Below are 18,485 nucleotides of genomic sequence, written 5' to 3' on the forward strand. Positions count from 1 at the left end.
TCTACATGGAGACCAAGGTCTTGGGTATGCATCCGAAGAAGTGAGGTTTTTACTCACGAAAGCTTATACCCAAATAAATCTGTTAGTCTTTAAGGTGCCACCAGATTCCTTGTTGTTTTTGTAGATACAGACTAACACGGCTATCCCCTGATACTTGACACCATGCAAGGCACTAAATTTAGCCGTATGGAGTGGAAATCCATCAAAAAAAAGTATGCATCCGAAGAAGTGAGGTTTTTACTCACGAAAGCTTATGCCCAAATAAATCTATTAGTCTTTAAGGTGCCACCAGACTCCTTAAGGTCTTGGGTGTGACCCAGGGGTTGTCAATAGGCCACATCTGGACCTCCGGACACATTGTGATGGACCAAAAAATCCTTCTATTCACGTACTATTATTGTGGTGTGAAAATGTTTCTCTGGAGTCTGGACCTTGATTATGCCTTAACCCAGAAATTTGAACCTTCACAAAAATAGACTGCCCCTGGATAAAGCCCTCAGTGGCATATGACCAGCCTCCCTGAGGGCTCGCCCTTCTCTCTGCCTTACTGCCACAGCTGTAGTCACGGGGGCACTCCAGTGGATCCCCCTAGTTAGGAAAGAGAGGGGTGGCTGGCAGGGTGCTCTCCCTGTTAGGGCTCGGAGACTCTGGGATCTCCTCCCCCTCTTGGTCTGAAATAGTCAGAATCTGATTATTTTCCAGGCACGCTGCGAAAGACACCTGTTTGATAAGGTTTTTGGAGAGGGCTGAGGGTATGCTTCTTAGATAGTGAAGGGGAAGAAAGGAGCTTCTGTAGGTGGCTGGCTAAGCTGCTGACGTGATCATTTTAATGTTGCTGAGGTTTGAAGTGTATTAGTGAGTGTTAAGGCACCAAGGGACTTGGAAAGGCATCTTTATAGTTATTTGTAAATTTAAATAAATAAATATCAACTATTGTATCTACACTAATGGCTCGCAGGTCTACCTCTCCACTGTCTCTTGTCTTCTGTCCTAGCTAAAATCTAGGCCTGTCTGACATCTCATGGACGTTCAGCCATCAGCTGAAGCTCAACATGGCCAAAAGAAAGTTCGTAATCTTTCCCCTCAAGCCTCTATCCTCCCTTTTTCACTCACCATGGATGACGCCACCCATCCTCATTGTCACAAAGGCCTGTAACTGGGTGTCATCTTTGACTCGGTCCTCTGTCTAGATCAGCGGTTCTCAACCCACAGGCTGCATGTGATCCAATTAGCACACAGCTGCAGCCCAGCTCAGCTATGTGCTAAAGGCCATGGGCTGCAGGCTGCCCTGCCACGTGGTGGGCTCTGGGTTCCGGGCTGCCCTGCCACACGGCGGGCTCCGGCATCCGGGCTCCCAGCTGCCCTGACGTGTACCGGGCTGTTGGCTGCCACTGGCCCTGCAGGGCAGAGCTCAGGGTCTGGGCAGCTGGCTGCCGCCTGGCCCACTCCACAGCAGGGCTTGGGATCTGGGCAGCCAGCTGCTGCCTGGCTCCCCACACAGCATATGTGGCCCATAATGATAAATAGGTTGAGAACCACTGGTCTAGATGATCACATCCCAGCTGTATCTACTTCTTGCTGGTTCTTCCTGAATAATGTCTTTAAGATTTACCATATAGATAAACTTCACTTTATCTCATGTCTCAACTACAAGTTCCTCCTCTCTGGTCGTGAGAAACCACTTTTTGTTCCACTTACGTTCATTCAGAGCACTGCTGTAAAAATCATTTACTTGCTTTGTCACTTTGACCATTTCCTCCTCTGCATCCTTCCACTCTCTTCCCCCATCTCCACTGCATCAAACACTATTTGTCTTCCCTTTAAAAGGCCTTCATGGCCTAGCTTCACTCTTATGTCATCTCATATACACTTTTGAGATGTGACTGTTGCCTCTGTTCTGCCAATGATTCCAGCTTTCATTGCCCATTTGCTGAAATTGTCAGTTTTCCAAGAACACCTTTGCACTTTCTTCTATGCTGCCCCTTATGCATGGAAAGAGCTCTCCGTAAAAGTCCGCAAAACCACCACCTTGTCCTCTCAAATCTCCTCTTGGTTATGTTGCCTCCAAAGTGCTTGGCAATGATGAGGCAGTTGGTCTACTGTGACTGCTGCTTATTACACCGATCATAATAATCTGTTTCCTTGTGCTCCCTCTGTATCAGCGTATTGGCTCTTGCCTCCATTTAAGCTACCCCTTCCTTGAATTCACTTCTTTCACACGGCTGAAGGTGGAGGCTGCCAGATTGCATTTTTTTTTTAAATGCAGCCTCAGGTTTCCTGTTTTGCCTTATTCTGAGCTCTTTCGCTCAACAGCCTGATTCAAACTCCTTACCATACACACTCCTCATCTTGGCATGGATGTAAGCAGGGCAGAAACCTCTGTGGCAGAAATGAGTGAAGAAATAATCTATACTTCTGTACGGTTTTCACAGACACCGCCAGTCTGTTCCATTGATGTCAGGACAAATAGAGGTAAGCAAGCCAAATGAAACTGGTGAATCCCAGAGCAAAGGCTCTGTCATATGGTATCTACAGGAGCTATTGCAGAAATGTTCAGAGCTGGTCATTGATATTTGGGTGTCCAGCTTGAGACATTTGGGGTTTGATTTTTTAAAAGTGCTGAGCACTCACAACTCTATGGGAAATCAGTGGGAGCTGAAAGAGCACAGCATCTCTGAAATTAAGGCCCCTAGTAGGATTCTCAGGTTGGGTACCCGAAATCTGTAGCTTTCTTGAGCTTGACTGCATGACAGTAGACTGGAGAATTTAAGCCTATGTAGATTAATAAAGATGAAGATACAGATAAATTATTGGCATATATGAGTCATACATGAGAGAGGGAAAAGATCTTTTAGATCATTCTGTCCGTCTTCCAAGGGCGAGTGCAAGATTGTTTCATGTGGCATATTATATTTTTTTCAGTGTTTTCTTCAGTCTAGTTTTAAAAGACCCCCGTGACAGAGCTTCCATCTCTTCTCCTGAGAGACCATTCCACAGCTCAGCACATCTCACTATCAGGAAGATTTTCCTGGGATTCATCTTATATTTTTCCTTTCATAGTTTCCTCTCCCCTCTTGCTGTTTATACCCTTCAGATATTTGCAGGCTGTTATGAAGTCCCCACCTTAGTTGTAGTTAAGATTGATTTTTAGCTCTCTTAATTTCTCCTTAAAATGGTTTCCTTCCAGTCCCCTGATCATTTTTGTTGCTCTTCTCTGAACTCCCCCCAGTTTGCTGATGTCTAATAATGAGGTGCCCACATTGAACATAATATTCCAGGTAGGGTCTCATCAGAACTGTGTAGAGAGGGGCTATCGCTTCACTGTCCCAAGAAGAGTTGCTTCTGTGTATGCAGCTAAAACACACATTCCTGGTGCCTGGGACTGTTGATGCCACGTGCCTAGATATATATCTGTTTGAACAAAGCTGCATAGGAAACTTCAAATATCCACCTGCCAGTGAAGTCTCACTCAGTTGGTAGGAAACCTCCTTGGTTTTGGATATGTTTTCTGGCTGTGTTTCAAGTCCATTACGTGGGAGATGTGGATTGTATTGTGTATATTTCAATTAGATGTTTGCAGTCTTTCTTTCGTTTCAAAATCTCCCTTTTCACATTGTCCCCTGCTGAGCTAAGGCTAGAGGAACAGAAAAGGGGAAGCTCCTCTTCACACCCACATCCCTGTGCCTCCCCAAGAAACAGCGTCTGATCACTGTCCATCTCATTCCTCCAAATCTCCAAATGAAGTATCTCTGGGCTGAAGCAAGGCTCTTACTACCTCTTATTGGGTCATATCTTGTCATTTCCTGGGGAACAATGCAGTTCACCACAGTCAACTCTCCAAGAGCTTTGTCCAGTCCCTATTTAAATGTCCTGTGTGTAAAAGGGTTCCCTCCTCTTCCTTTAGGGAGACTCTTCTCCAGTCTCACAGGTTCTTCACTGTTAGGAAATATTTTGTGATTATCCAGTGTGAGATTTCCACTTCTTGTTCAGTTTCATCTCATCTTGGTTTTTTCCCTTTCCCCGCACAAAGCCTCTCTCCTCATGTGATACCATAACAGCTGAGATCAGCAGAGGCCCTTAGGCCTCCGGCACCTTGGTTCAACAGAGCAGAACTACAGGCACTGAATTCTCACTGAAGGACCCTCAACTCTGGAGTTTGCTTTCCTTCTTAGTTGGATGGATCCTGCCAAGACTCAGATTCAGCCAGTATGTGCCGGTGTAGCATACCAACACTGCTTGCATGCTGCTATCTTATTCTCCGAAATTTAAGTTTTTGTGTGTTTTAAAAAGTCTCTAGCTGTAACGGTTGGTTGGAGAGATGCACTCAGCTCCTGTTTTCAAGGCTAAAGGATGCAGTGATCTCTATCTGTGTTTGCAGAGTCTGAAACAGTAATTCTGTGGTGTGTGAACTGCCCTATTTATCTCAGTGGGAGCCACACCGGATACACAAGGATAACAATGTTGACGTTTCAAGTATTAATTATTTCATTGCTCACCTGTTGAAGTCCCAGGAAGGTGGGCATGCACAAACCTCCCCACAACTGAAGGCATGGGCAGTGCGTGAACCGCTGGCTGGGGGAGACTAGCCCCCAGCCCTGCCCCATCTGCCCAGGGCCTCGCCCCTTCCACCAGAGCCCACCCACTGTGGCTGCTGGCCCCTGCGCCAGGCTAGTGCCCCCAGCCCTGGGGGGAGGGAGGGCGATGCCAGTGCAGCCCCCCGGAACGCCGGGAGGGTGGAGCTGGGCTGCAGCATGGGAAGCAGCAGGGGGGCTGGGGGTGGAGCATAGGTGGGCCATGCCTGTCTGGGGAGGCACAGCCTCCCCTAGCCTGTGATACCTGCCACCCATGGCTAAAGGCTAAGGAGAGGAGCCACTGAACCCAGGGCTCAAATAATTATGGGTGACAACAAAAGAAATCAGCTCACTGTGAGCATGTAGAAAAGGAGAGGGATGATCCTATTATGAAGGTCTGTGCAATCTACTGAGTGATACCTCATTTTTGGCACCATGAGTGATTGGCCTTGGGAGAGTACTGCCACTTTCCCCAGTCAAGAAGGGGCCAAACCTAAGGAGCCTAGTAGAGCCCAAAAGAGCATCTGACCCCTCTTGAAGGAGAGCCACGCTCACGAAGCCCAGTGGTGTATATGTGCCTCACTCAGGGGAAACCAAACACACAGAGCCCATGGGTGTCTTTGCACCCAGTGGTGGGGAACCAAGCCCAAAGATCAGGCATGATCACATTTTGAACATCTATACAATTGACTGTGAGTGATATCTTGTGGCTGGATCTTGGAAGGGTACCACTGCCTTTATTTTGGTTTGTTTCCATCTGCACCCTGGATCCTGAGTCTGCTGACCTTGATAGTCTGGCTCAAGGCCTTTTAACTTCCCCAGCCTTTGGGGAAGGGGCAAGATTAGGAAAGTGTATGTGGGTTCAATGGATATTGATAACTTATTGGGACTAACTGATTAAGGCAGATGAATTTATAGGGATACATTTATTTCTGGTTTGTGATTCTTTCATTGTACATGTGCCAAGAGCCCAGTGAGAGGGCGATTTAAAAGTCAAAATAATAACATAGCCAGCACAGCTACAGTTGTAAGTAAGCAACTGTAGCCGTCACAATTCTATTTTAGTCTTTCCTCATTCATATTGTGTTGAAATTAGTTTTTCATGGCAGCAGGAACTTTGGTTCTGTGGGAAAGATGCAACGTCTAGACTGAGAAGTTGAGAGAGGAGGATCTGGGACGCATACTCTGTTTTTGAGAAGAGGGAGGAACTGAAAAGTTTGGACAGGTGACTTCTCAGAACTGTGAAACCAGACTTCAGTGTTAAGTGTGAGCAGATATTTATCTTCTGTTTGAGCTATTTTTTGTTTATAATCAATGTGTGCAAAAGATTATGTGATGGAGATGGAGCTCCCCCTTCCCTCTTAACATCAGGCTTTGCGGGATTTCTCAGGCCCTCAGACTGAGTCCAATATCTTGAGGCACTCAACAGCCACACTGTGCTAGTAAAACTGTAATCATAATAATGAATTGTTATCCAAAGGTCTCGTCCTAGGCATTGTACAGAGATGAACAAAGACATGATCAATGTCAGAGAAAGGAAGTAACTTTTCCATCTGAAACTCCAGGAAGAATTCTAGAGAGGCAGAATGTAGTTATATGATTAGGAACCTGGACAGGATGCTGAGGTTAAAACTACCTACTCAGGCAGAAAGTACCAGGAAATCTTTAAATCAACATGTGGAGAAAGTCTTATTTTTACATTGTATCTGAAAAGTAGCCACTCCAGGAGCACAAAATCATTCGTCAGCACCATAGTGGAACATTGGAGTCAGTAATGATTCTTCAGGAACAATGCTCCTTATTGAGTCACATGCACCATCCATGTCCACACAGCGCCCTAGCCGAACTCTGAGGTATTGGGGTCAGGTCTGATTCAGAGGAAGGTGCTCCCTTACCAGGAGTGCTCCCTGCCGCAAAATATCCCGTAGCACTGTGTAGGGCTGTTGAGTTCAGTGTTGTGGAATTACTGATGCCAGGGTAGTGCAGATATAGGCAGCTATTTCTGGGTATGGATATATTATTAAAGGAACTATAGGGAGATGTAAGCAGTGCATCCCTTTTGGGGTATAAAATCTATAGCCTTCTCTGTAGCCATAAGCTGTTTGGGACAGGAATGCTGTTATTGTTGGACCCATTTATAAATTGTCCAGTACCACGTGTGTGTACAACCATACATTTACCATGGTTCCTGTTTTTTCTCTTCCAGCTCCCCAGCACTGGTCATCTGGCCTGTACAGCTTGGCAGTAGGTGTTGGGACACTGAGCGCCCTCATGGTGATTGCAGTGGTAGTATGCAGGGTTTGGAGGAATGGTGAGTGTCCAAAGAGACATTGATGTGAACAACCTGAGATCACAAGATGGGAGATCTGTTCTCAATTCACCTAAGCAGAGAAAGCAAGATTCTGATTACCGTTATACTATGGCAAATTGAGAGTAACTGCACTGAAGACACTGGAGATATACTCTAGCTTTGCACCCTGTAAAGGAAAGCAGAAGCTTGCTTACAGCTTACCGAGGTCACCCCCTATGGAGACCCCAGAGGGTAGATCCTTTAACTAGGCCTTGTTTCCTAGTTAAAGGAAGAGCAATGAAATATAATGAAAGGTGTGTTGTTGTGTTCCCCCCCCCCCCAGATTTGTCTACTGTTAGACAATGAATTGAGAAATAAAAGTATTACCGGTATGACCTTCTTAGTGTAGCATGCACAAGAAGGTGCTAAACCCATATACATATGCTGCTGTGAGCTGTGGTCACACCTTTTCCACTTCTCATCCTGTGAAACGATCACACCCGCGGTATGTTGTGACCTTTTCCCCTGTTTTTCAAACACGCAGCACCTGTCTTGCTTTCAGAGGGCTAAGTTCTGCTCTCACAGGATTAAGTAACTGCATCCACTGAAGTCTGTGGAATTATCCAAGTGTCAGAGGAAGATCAGCCCTATAGTGCACACAACTGATCAAATTCAGAGGTGATGTAAAGAGTGGTGCAAATTACACAAAGGGCCTGTGATTCCATTGCCTTGTATAGTTGTTGTTTATACTTTTATTCCTGACTCTCACGTCCCTGCCTTACAGTCCATCCTTTCCACATGGCTGTCGTGTTCTACCCAAGGTGGCTACATTTTCGCAAGTGGGTGTGCAGTCCTGGCATGTATCCCGGCTATAAAATGCCCTAAAATGCTTCAGAGTGAATAGAAAGAGAAAAGTCATTATGATTCCTTTGCAGATCGCTCCTGTCCTGGATGCCCTGACCAGTGGTTTGGTTACAGGAGCAGCTGTTACTACTTCTCCAAGATGGAAAAGGATTGGAATTCCAGCCAGGCATCCTGTTCTGCAGAAGGATCACATCTCCTGGTGATCAGTGATGCCAAGAAAATGGTAAAAGTCTGTCAGTATCATTACATGAGGCTCTTTCATTGTCTTGCAAATGCTTCTGTGATTTGCTTCCAGTGCATGCTATCATGCTGACACCAATTTACTATAAAGGGGCGAAAAACCCCTTCATTATAACAATGTTACGCAGAAGGCTGACATTTTCAGTCTACATTTAATAAGGCTACCATATGTCCGGATTTCCCCGGACATGTCCGGCTTTTCGGTCTATAAATAGCCGTCCGGGGGGGATTTTTAAAAATCTAAAAATGTCTGGGATTTCTCCCTGGTCGGCTATTTATAGACAGAAAAGCGGTGGCCAAGCGCCGCTGGGCACCTAAAGCCCCTTCCTGGCTCCCCCCATCCCCTGCAGCCTTACCACGCTATCCGGCCCCGCAGCTGTCTTCCCCCTCCTCCACTCCCCTGAACGCTCCGCCCACCTGCTCCTCCCCCTCCCCTGCTTCCCGCGAATCAGATCTTCGCGGGAAGTCTGAAAAGAAGCAGGGGCAAGCGGGAGGCAGCAGCAGGTAAACTGGGGCAGGGGGGTGCGAGTAGGAGAGCTCCGGGGAGGCACGGCCCGGGCTGAGCGGCTCCCTCTGGCCCGGGCCGAGCGGCGCCCGGAGGTCCCAGTGGCTCCGGCCTAGCTCGGGCCCTAGCGGTTCCGGCCCCGGTTCCGGCCACAGGGTGGCGACCCCGGTTCCTGCCAAGCACCCCCGGGCCCAGCCCAGCTCGGGCCCCAGCAGCGCCAGCCCTGTTTCCGGCGGCTCAGCCCCAGCAGCGCTGGCCCTGGTTCCGGCCAAGCGCGCTGGCCCAGCCCGGCCGAGCACCTCCGGCCCGGTCCCAAGCCCCGCAACCCCGGCGAGAGTGCAGCCAGATTCCTGGGCTCTTTAAAGCCGGCCCTGATCAGGGGACAGGGAGCGGGGGGGTTAGATGGGTCGGGGGTTCTGGGAGGGCTATCGGGGGGGCAGGGGTGTGGAGAAGGGTTGGGACAGTCAGGGACAGGGAGCAGGGGGGTTAGATGGGTCTGGGTTTCTGGGGGGGCTGTCAGGGGGAAAGGGGTGTGGAGAGGGGTCGAGGCAGGCAGGTAGCAGGGGGGGTTGGATGGGTCAGGAGTTCTGGGGGTCCTGTCAGAGGGCGGGGAGCAGTTGGATAGCGCATGGGAGTCTCCGGGGGTCTGTCTGGGGGCGGGGGTGTGAATATGGGGTGGGGGTGTGGATAAGGGTCGGGGCAGTCAGGGGACAGGGTAGGGTCGTAGGGGGTTCTCAGGAGGGGGCAGTCAGGGGACAAGAAGCAGGGCGGCTTAGATAGGGGGCGGGGTCCCAGGAGGGGGCAGTCAGGGGACAAGGAGCGGGGGGGGTTGGGGGTTTTGAGGGGGGCAGTCAGGGGGTGGGAAGTAGGAGGGAGTGGATGGGGGCGGGGCTAGAGCGGGGCTCCCCCCCCCCCCAGTGTCCTCTTTTTTGCTTGTGGAAATATGGTAACCCTACATATAAGAGGTTCCCATGGGGAGGTTATGATCAGCAGTCAGGGAAGGATGTTGCATGGGAGCCTTTTTCCATCCTCTGGCCCATGTCCCTGCCCCCACCAATAGTTAGCTTTCCACTGATGAGAGTTAGCTTAGCTTAGCTCAGCTAGTCTCAGCAACTGAATGCAGTTGTGTGGGTGATACTGGAAGCCATCTGTTTGTAAGCTCTTTCACCACCAGGTGCCAGGTAGGGGGCACAAAACTGATGACCATGAGAGTGTTTCAGGCACCAGGCAAACAAGGCAAAGCTAGTTGGGACTCTTGCTTAAGCAAATCCTGACCACAGTCCTTGCTGCTGGGAGCTGTCCTCAACCTCCATATGACCCATTTTTCTACTGCCAGAAAACCTCCCTGACCCCTCTGCTGAAAGTTCCCCACCAACTTCTCAGTTCCTGGGGCCTCCCTTGATATCTCCTGTCATGAGTTCAACATACAATGGATTTTCCTTCTATAAATCACCCCTGTACTCCAGCCACGTGCTACTGCATTCCTTATGCTGCATAGACTGTGACCCATAGGCTCCCTTTTGCTGGAAACATTCTTTGATTTCCTGGAGATGTTTCCCATTCTGGCCTATCTCCACATGGCCTTGAAGCCCTCCCTGGTTTCTCCACGCTTCCATTCCCCAGGCATCTCTCTGGCTCCTCCTAGTCCCTTGCCTCACAAAGACACTTCATTGCTAGAGCTTCTATGGAAGATGTCAGTTTTGTTGTTGTGCTTTCTTGCATCACCATTCCTGGCAGCAGGAGGCATGGAGTATTTATTATGATTTAGTTAGAAACATAGTGGGGCAAATTCATCCCTAGTGATTTCTTCAACTTTTGTGGATTTATTCCAAGGCGGAATTTATTGTGTACAATTATTGTTTCTATGAACAATGAACACAAGCTCAAAGTCAGACAAATGGAAATGAAAGCCTGTAGGGCAGGGGTGGACAAACTACGGCCTGGGGGCTGCATCCAGCCCTCCAGATGTTTTAATCTGGCCCTCGAGTTCCCGATGGAGAGTGGGGCCTGGAGCTTGCCCCGCTCTGTTGCTCCAGCCAGGGAATAGGGTCGGGGGCTTGCCCTGCTCTGTGCGGCTCCCAGAAGCAGTGGCATGTCCCACCTCCGGCTCCTACGCGTAGAGACAGCCAAGGGGCTCTGCATGCTGCCCCTGGGAACCCCGGCCAATGAGAGCTGCAGGGGCGACGCCTGCGGACAGGGCAGCACACAGAGCCACCTGGTCGTGCCTCCGCATAGGAGCCAGAGGAGGGAGATGCCACTGCTTCTGGGAGCTGCTTGAGGTAAGCACCGCCTGGAGCCTGCACCCGAACTCCCTGCCCCAGCCCTGATCCCCCTCCAGCCCTCTGAACTCCTCAGTACTAGCCCGCAGCACCTTCCTGCACCCCCAACCCTTCAGCCCCACCCCAGAGCCTGCACCCCCAGCTGGTGCCCTGATCCCTCACCCCTACCTCCTGCCCCAGCCAGGAGCCTCCTCCCACACCCTGAACTCCACATATCTGGCCCCACCCCAGAGCCTGCACCCCCAGCCGGAGCCCTCACCCCCTCCCGCACCTAACACCCAATTTTGTGAGCATTCATGGCCCACCATACAATTTCCATACCCAGATGTGGCCCTCGGGTCAAGAAATTTGCCCACCCCAGGTGTGGGGGAAAAGTTCTTGTGTCTTAATGAAACCTCAATGCTGCCCTGCCAATGCCTATTCCAGTCCTGTGCTTCCCCACGTAGCTGTGCCAATGCCTATCAATCCTGCCCTGTAGCCGCACTGAGTTCACCCTGTGCACCTCTGTCCTGACTTGGTCTGAAATTGCCCTATAGCTTTTAATGTAGGACCCTTATCTAAGAGACTCTGGCGGGTGCACTCTGAGTTCACTTAGTGCCCTGGGAACTTCCTTTGCAGTATCAACACAAGGCACCTCAAGTTGTGATTTGCTGCTTTCTGAACACAGTGTGTGCTACATGTCTCAAGACAGGACTCCCAGGATTGGGCTGCTGCTTACCCCCTAATTATAAAAAGAAGAGTTTGGGGAACACAAGGCAGGGACAGCAGCAAAGGAGACAAGCTATCAGCATTTCTTAAGGTGGAAGCAGAGGTCTTGCCACTCACATGAAGAGTAGTTAAAACTGCAAACTTCATTTGCAGTTTTTACTGAAAAATTCCCAAGTTTTACACAAGTAATTATTCAGTTTTTATTGATTTTTTTCATCCAATTTTGGCCCACTCAAGTACATGAAGAAAATCCAATGCATTCCATTAGTTAGATGTGTTTATGTTAATAATAAGTTAGTCTAAGTGTAAAGTGTGAGACTGTTGGTCAAAGTAAGGCAATGTGGTAGAAGATACGCACATGCATGTGTGTACATATAGTCACAAAGGTGTTAATGTACAGTTCATTAAATAAACCACAGCATTAAACTGCTTTTACTTTCAATACTCTTACTTTTTTGTTACTTTTTTTTCTATCCTCCTGTCCCCCCAATATTAACAATGATATTTTCCCAGAAAACTGTCAAGTTAAGTTTCTGCACTGATTTTCACACATTTTAAATTTGTTGTAATGAACAGAGATGAAATTCCCAGGAAATTTTAAACAAAATAATCACTGAAAATAAAGGTCCTTGATAATAGTCAGGCTCAGCTGATATATTTTGCTACCTGACATTTGATCGCTCCGTTTGCCTATCAGGACTTGAATTTTCAGGTTGATTTTGATTAGTTCCTTTGTCCTTCCCCACTCCCTTCTAGGACCTGTTCTTGAGAATGCACATAAATTACCACTGGATTGGTCTGAGGAACAGCACAGGCAGTGGCTGGACCTGGGAAGATGGCTCAAAACTCAACAATACAAAGTGAGTTTGGTTTCAGTTTTTTAAAAAAAACCAGCAGGCCTCTGAAGAGCTAGATCATCCGATACTAACCGTGTTTATCAGTCCTTGCTCAGGCAAAACTACTGAGGTATAGGTACAGCGCCATAGCTATGCTGGCATAACCCCACAGTGCAGATGCATCCTACACTGAAGGAAGGGTTTATTCTGTCAGTGTAGGAACACCATATTCCTGAGGGATGCACAGGCGCTGACTTTTTTCTTTCCGGATGGGCGCTCCATCCCCGCTCCACCCTGAAGCCCTGCCCCTACTCCACCCCTTCCCCCAAGGCCCCACTCTCACTCTGCCTCTTCTCGCTCCTGCTCCGTCCCCTCCCCCAAGTATGCCCTGCCTTGCTCTGCCTCTTCTCACCCCCTCTCTGCCCCTTCCCCTCAGTGCCCACCACTGAGCAACTGGTGGGTGCTGAGCACCCACTATTTTTTAGTGGGTGCTCAGCTATCATAGGCACAGAGTCAGTGCCTATGGCTAGGGGGACAGAAACGTTCTTCAGTTGATCTAGCTGCATTGACACCAGGGGTTAGGTCAGCATATCTACGGCGCTCAGGGGATGTGGATTTTTCTCATCCCTGAGTGCTGTAGTTATGTTGACCTAAATTCTAAGTGTAGACCAGACCTTATGCACCGTCAAATTCTACTCTACCGCCATCAGCATGACTCCAAGGCCATTGAGCCTTTTTCTCTACCACTCTGACCCAAGACTCTCTTAATGCCAGCTAGCAAAGAGGTGCAGAGGAGCTACCGGGAACTCCTGGGTCTGGTACGTGCATTCTAGTTCACAAAAGAATGTCATGTGAGGTCTCAAATAAAATCCGATGTCACACTGGTCATCTATATAATTGTGAAACACATGTACGAATGTTACGTAAGGAGTTACGTAAATATGCTAAAAACCAAGTTCTTATAGACTGTGTCTAGGGACTGGTCACTGGCAATAACAGGTCTTCTGACAGACAAGAAATGTTTATCTATATGGCTGTTTACATGTTAAGTATTGTGTGGTTCACAATGGGTCTTCTCTTATTAGTCTAAACTGAATGTTAATCATAGAACTGGAAGGGACCTCGAGAGGTCATCTAGTCCAGTCCCCTGCACTCATGGCAGGACTAAGTATTCTCTCTAGACCATTCCTTAATGAAGGATTGTAAAACATCACAGAGAGAAAAATAACAGGAAGAAGCACACAGTGGAGTAGGGGGAGAGAACACTATCTTGAGGTGCACATCAAAAGTTTACTCTACTATATTTGGGAGACAAGACAACACCATGTCATCCTTCACCTAGGAAGTAAACTGGTAGCCTATTTGCTTCATGAAAGAGGGGTCTTGTTCTCAGCTAGGCTTAGTTGAAAACACTTGAGAGAACCGTGGGTGAGATAAGCTTCTTTAGACAGGAGTGTAATTGGTTAGTTACGTTTAGTCTCTAGAAAGTGTTATGATTTTCTTTTGTATGTAACCATTTGTTTCTAATACTCATACTCACTATCACTTGCATCTCTGTGCTTTGATCATAAATTTATTCTTGTTTTTACTATAAATATATCTCAGTGCTGTGGTGTTAAGCAAAATGCTGGTCCTGAGTTAAATCTGACAAGCTGTTGTGTACTGTTCCTTTGGAAACAACAGGCCTGGTAATTCTGTGAGTGTCTAGTATACTGGGGCTGGACACTTCAGGGAAGGCTCGGAAGACTTGGGGTTGGTTTGTGCCTATTACTAACCTGTAGAGTGAGAGTGAGGCCTGAACGGCAGTTCTTGTGTTACAGCAGGCACAGGCAAGACTGCCTCATGCTAATGGCAGGTGGTGGTGAGGTATCTTACAGCCCTGGGTACTCCTGGGGAGCGTCACAACCACTTTGCACAGTATGACACCATTTACACCTGTGAAAAGTAGCTATAAAATCTTACAGCTCTGAAGCTGATGTTACCTGCATCTCTGTAAATCAAGAATTATTCTACTGAAGTTAATAGTGTTACACTGGTTACAGTTTAGAGTCCCACTGGTGTTAAACTGGTTTAAATCAGATCAGAATCAAGCCCTACTTTTCTGATTTGGGAGCATTTCACACCCACTTTGCACTGGTGCAAGTGGCACAAAAAGTTCAAGTCAGTGAAGAATTAGGCCTGGTCTACGCTTAAAATTTAGGTCGACATAGCTGTGCCACTCAGGTGTGAAAAATCCACCCGCCTGAGAGTCGTAGCTGTGCCGACCTAAGCCCCGCTGCCAGTAGGTCAACAGAAGAATGCTTCCATTGACCTAGCTACTGTCACCTGGGGAGGTGGTGTTCCTACACTGGCATAGCTACGGCTATAGTCTCTATAGTGTAGACATGGCATAGGCCCTGTGGCGTTAGTAAAATTATTCTGGATTTACAGCAGCATAAACCAGCATTTGAGCCTTCATTTTTGCTCATTCTGTTGCCTGAGTAAGGACCTCAGGATTTGGCTCTGGGGCTTTATAATAATGGCAGAACACTTTCCCTCTCTCTAGCACCTTCTCAAAGCACTCCAAGTAATGAGCTAGCCTGACACCCCCTTGGTGGGGGAGCTCAGTGTTGGTATTCCTATTTTGCAGATATGGAGGGTGAGGCCCAGAGATGTGAGCCAACATGCACAGGATCACGCAGTGTGTCACTGACAGAAGTAGGATGAGGCTCTCATGACTCCCCGTCCTATGCTCTAGCTACTTGACCAGTTTCGCTTTGGAATTCCAACTTTCGTATTCTAAAGAAATCCGCTTTGCCACTCTCCTCCTGACCCAGATGCCCCCGGCACGAACACACATCACTCAAGTTGCTAAAGTTAATTCACTGCACCGTGTCCTTGTCTAGTACTGGCATGGGTTTCGTGGTGATGATGGGCCGGGGGGTTGGTCTATATACGCAGTCTCTATTAGTGTGTGTTTTGGATTCAGTGACAGCTGCCCCTTCTGCGGCTGTTCCTGTCACCTCCCCCCAACAACCATAAAGAGTTTTCTGCCTTGCCTTTTAGTGATGACTCTTACTATTTCTCCTCAGTCTGTGTTCTCTGTGTCTCTTTTGCAGGGTCATCTCTAACAGCCCCGTGCAGCACTGTGGCGTCCTGGTGAGCGGTGCCCTCCAGGCCTCCAGCTGTGCAGCTTATTTACCATGGATCTGTGAGAAATCCCCCAAGTAACCTCCTCCTGCACTTTCCCACAGAACAGTCTTCACTCACACTCAGCCAATGGATCTGGACCCCAACAGCGCATCCAGACCTGCCTAATCCTTGTTCCCAGTGGGGCAGGCTGATGCTGCTCCTAGTAGGAGGTTTGTGTCACCATTGCCCTCTGTTGAAATTGCACAGCCATGTAGGAGACTGAAATCTGATTCATGGACTTTCAGCTCCCTGAGGCTGGAGCTCTGAGGGTGAGTTCTGTGCAGAAAACGTAGATCCATTTGCAGTCCTCATCCTTTAGGGCTGGGAGCATAGCAGAGACCTGCTGACATTATCTTTGTTGCCATGGTAAAGACCTGAGTATGATTCCCAGTCTTAGTCTTTCTCACTCTGCCCCAGTGCCTAGGTTATTAGTGTGACAGCGGCTGGGCCCAGTGACCCCTTAGGGTTACACTTCTGGGTTGCTGAGCAGATGCTAGACTTTATTTTCAGTCCATGTTTCTCATTTCTTTGGCACCAGGAATGCTGCAGAAGCTGGGCCTTCTGCCCCTACTGAATTGTTCTCTACTTGCTGTGCAGTAAACTGGTTTCCGTTCTGCTCCCAAAATCTGTGTCTCATTTGTGCCCCAAGACCAGGAGTGCTGTGAAGGGAAAGAGAAAGATGAAATGAGAATGGGTGACCTTTGTCAGCCCAGAAATGAAAGTAAACTTCTAACTCCAATAGCTGAGGTGATGCGTCGGGGGTGGGGGTGGGGTGGGCATGCAGGATCAAGTGCCCCTCCAGCAGCTGCCCGAGAGGGGCAGGGCCAGAGCCGGAGCAGAAGGGGCTGGGCTAGAGCCTCTTCTGGTCATGGTGGGATGCTGCCCAGTGCAGCGCAACAACTAACTGGAAGAGCGCCTGGCTGTGGAAGCGGTGGGCTGCCCCCCACCCAGGCTTAGCTTCTGGGGACAGCGACTGAGTGAACCAGAGCCCCCCACCCCTCAGCATGTTTGACCCACTGTTCCTGGAAGCCAAGTCCGTTGAAGGAAGCAGGCAGGGAGCGCAGGGGCCCCGGGCTGGGGGAGGGGAGGAAACACATGTGGAGGTCATGTGTAGTCCCCTTTAGCTCATGTCCCCTAGTGTGGGGAGGCACCAGTCTGTCCAATAGTGTAATGAACCAGCTAGTCTGTGTCTGTATCACCACTGTCCTCCTTTGGAGCAAATCAGAACTGTTCAGCAATGTATGAGATTTGGAAGGATTCGACTTTTATTGGTAAATGTTGATTTCACTGTACACACAAACTGATGAAAAAAATATTTCCATTGATAATCAAAATTTACAGAGAGGCAAAGTAAGAGAAATGCTGCTTGAGAACTTATTAGAGTTTGATTTAAGGTTATTTGCTTTGTGTATTTTGGCTTGTGATGTTGACAATTTGTGTTTTAACGGTTATACGGCTTTAACTTTTTGAATTTCAACATCTACTGTCATTAAATATTGCCTGACTTCTCCATAATTTGCCACAACCATAACATTTAAATAGATAAAAATCTAAAATAATATTTAACATCAATATTAGCCATTGAAATTATAAAAAAATAAAAATCTAATTCTGCCAGGCCTAGTTATAGGCCTCCTTTAGCTTGAGTGGTTCAGGCCTATACTTGTGGAGTAGTTATTTATTTAATAATCACATGTATTATGGTAGTGCCTAGGGACCAACTACGAATGGGCCCCCATTGTGCTCACTGCGGGACAGTCACAGAGTAATAGATGGTCCCTGCCCTGAAGAGTTTACAGTCCATGTAGGCAAGACAGAAACAGGGCAGAGAAGGAATAGAACACACAAGCAGAGCGAGCAATAAGGTGGCAGCAAATGGCATGTTAGTGCCATGATTTTTTTTTTTTGAGGGGTGGTGGTGTTACTTGGGAGGGGATCACCTATATGGAAAGAGAAGTTGGGGGGGGGGGGAAACATGGCAGCACTTGAGTATTTCTGGAATGCTGTAGAACAGCATTACTGATGGGCACAGCGTGGAGGGAGGGGTGAAGGACAGGGCACCCCACCTCCCCTTGGCTGGCTCTGAGCAGAGACTCAGCAGCAGCTGTCGTTTCCCCTCTGGACCATGCCTGAGACAGCATAGTAGGGTGGCCCCCTGGCGGGGGACCCATCACTTGCACAGGAGGTAATGCACTGGGGGCCTGGGCTTGGTACATACTGTCCCAGTGAAGGGACATTCTCAGTCTGGGCACCTGGGCCAGGGCGAGGCACAGCCTGGAGAGCATGGGGGAGGTACCATACAGTCCCCCGGGCCCTCAGTGCCTCTGCTTCCCAACATACAGGCTGCCGTCCTTCTCCCCTCTGCTGTCTCGCCCGGAGCAGAGAACTTGGGGAAGTGCCAGGGCCTTCCCCCCACACACACCCACAGTGCTGGAACACCGGCAGAGGCTCCCCTTTTGGGTGGGGATGCGAGCGCCCCTCCCCATTACCTCCTGTGCTGCTGGCTGGGTGTGGCTGGGAGGGAGGTGGTGGTTGCTGGGCCCCACTTTGTTGCACCCCATCCCTCCCTCCCCTATGGTCACCCCCTTCTTCCTCCCAAGATGTGGGGTGGAGCTGTTATGCTCCTGTACTAGATGTGGGCTGGCTACGGAGCTTTCTTATACACACCAGATGTGTTCATCATAAGATCCTTTATAAAACTGCCAGGTAAAGCTGAGGGCAAGTCTATACTACAGAATTAAGTCGACCTAAGTTACTGTGGTGGCTGTACGCCCATGTAATTAAATTGCTTTTGAACATCCACACTACGTTCCTTGTGTCGGTGGTGTGCGTCCTCACCAGGAGTGCTTGCACTGATTTAACTGTCATTGTGGGGCACTGTGGGACAGCTTCTGAAAGGCAACAACAGTCAGTGTAAGCAATGCAGCGTCTACACTGACACTGTGTCAACCTAACTACATCGACCTCAGCGCTACACCTCTCGTGGAGGTGGAATTATTAAGTCGGCGCAGGGAGCAAGTT

At 48.7% G+C, this 18,485-nt stretch overlaps 1 protein-coding gene across 2 annotated transcripts; it reads left to right on the forward strand.

Moving 5' to 3' along the window:
• The first annotated feature begins 2,222 nt into the window (after positions 1–2,222).
• Positions 2,223–16,089, forward strand: KLRG1 (killer cell lectin like receptor G1). Of its 2 annotated transcripts, none has more exons than XM_065571763.1 (5): positions 2,223–2,472; positions 6,778–6,882; positions 7,797–7,948; positions 12,214–12,317; positions 15,392–16,089. In XM_065571763.1, the coding sequence occupies exons 1-5, from the start codon at positions 2,355–2,357 to the stop codon at positions 15,501–15,503; spliced, it is 591 nt and encodes a 196-aa protein (XP_065427835.1). In that variant the 5' UTR covers positions 2,223–2,354; the 3' UTR covers positions 15,504–16,089. The 2 variants fall into 2 exon arrangements, with proteins under 2 accessions (XP_065427835.1, XP_065427832.1); XM_065571760.1 differs by lacking the exon at positions 2,223–2,472 and adding an exon at positions 5,698–5,837.
• Positions 16,090–18,485: the final 2,396 nt, after the last annotated feature.

The sequence above is a fragment of the Chrysemys picta genome, chromosome 1, assembly GCF_011386835.1.
Source record: "Chrysemys picta bellii isolate R12L10 chromosome 1, ASM1138683v2, whole genome shotgun sequence".
In the NCBI taxonomy this organism is placed as follows: domain Eukaryota; kingdom Metazoa; phylum Chordata; order Testudines; family Emydidae; genus Chrysemys; species Chrysemys picta.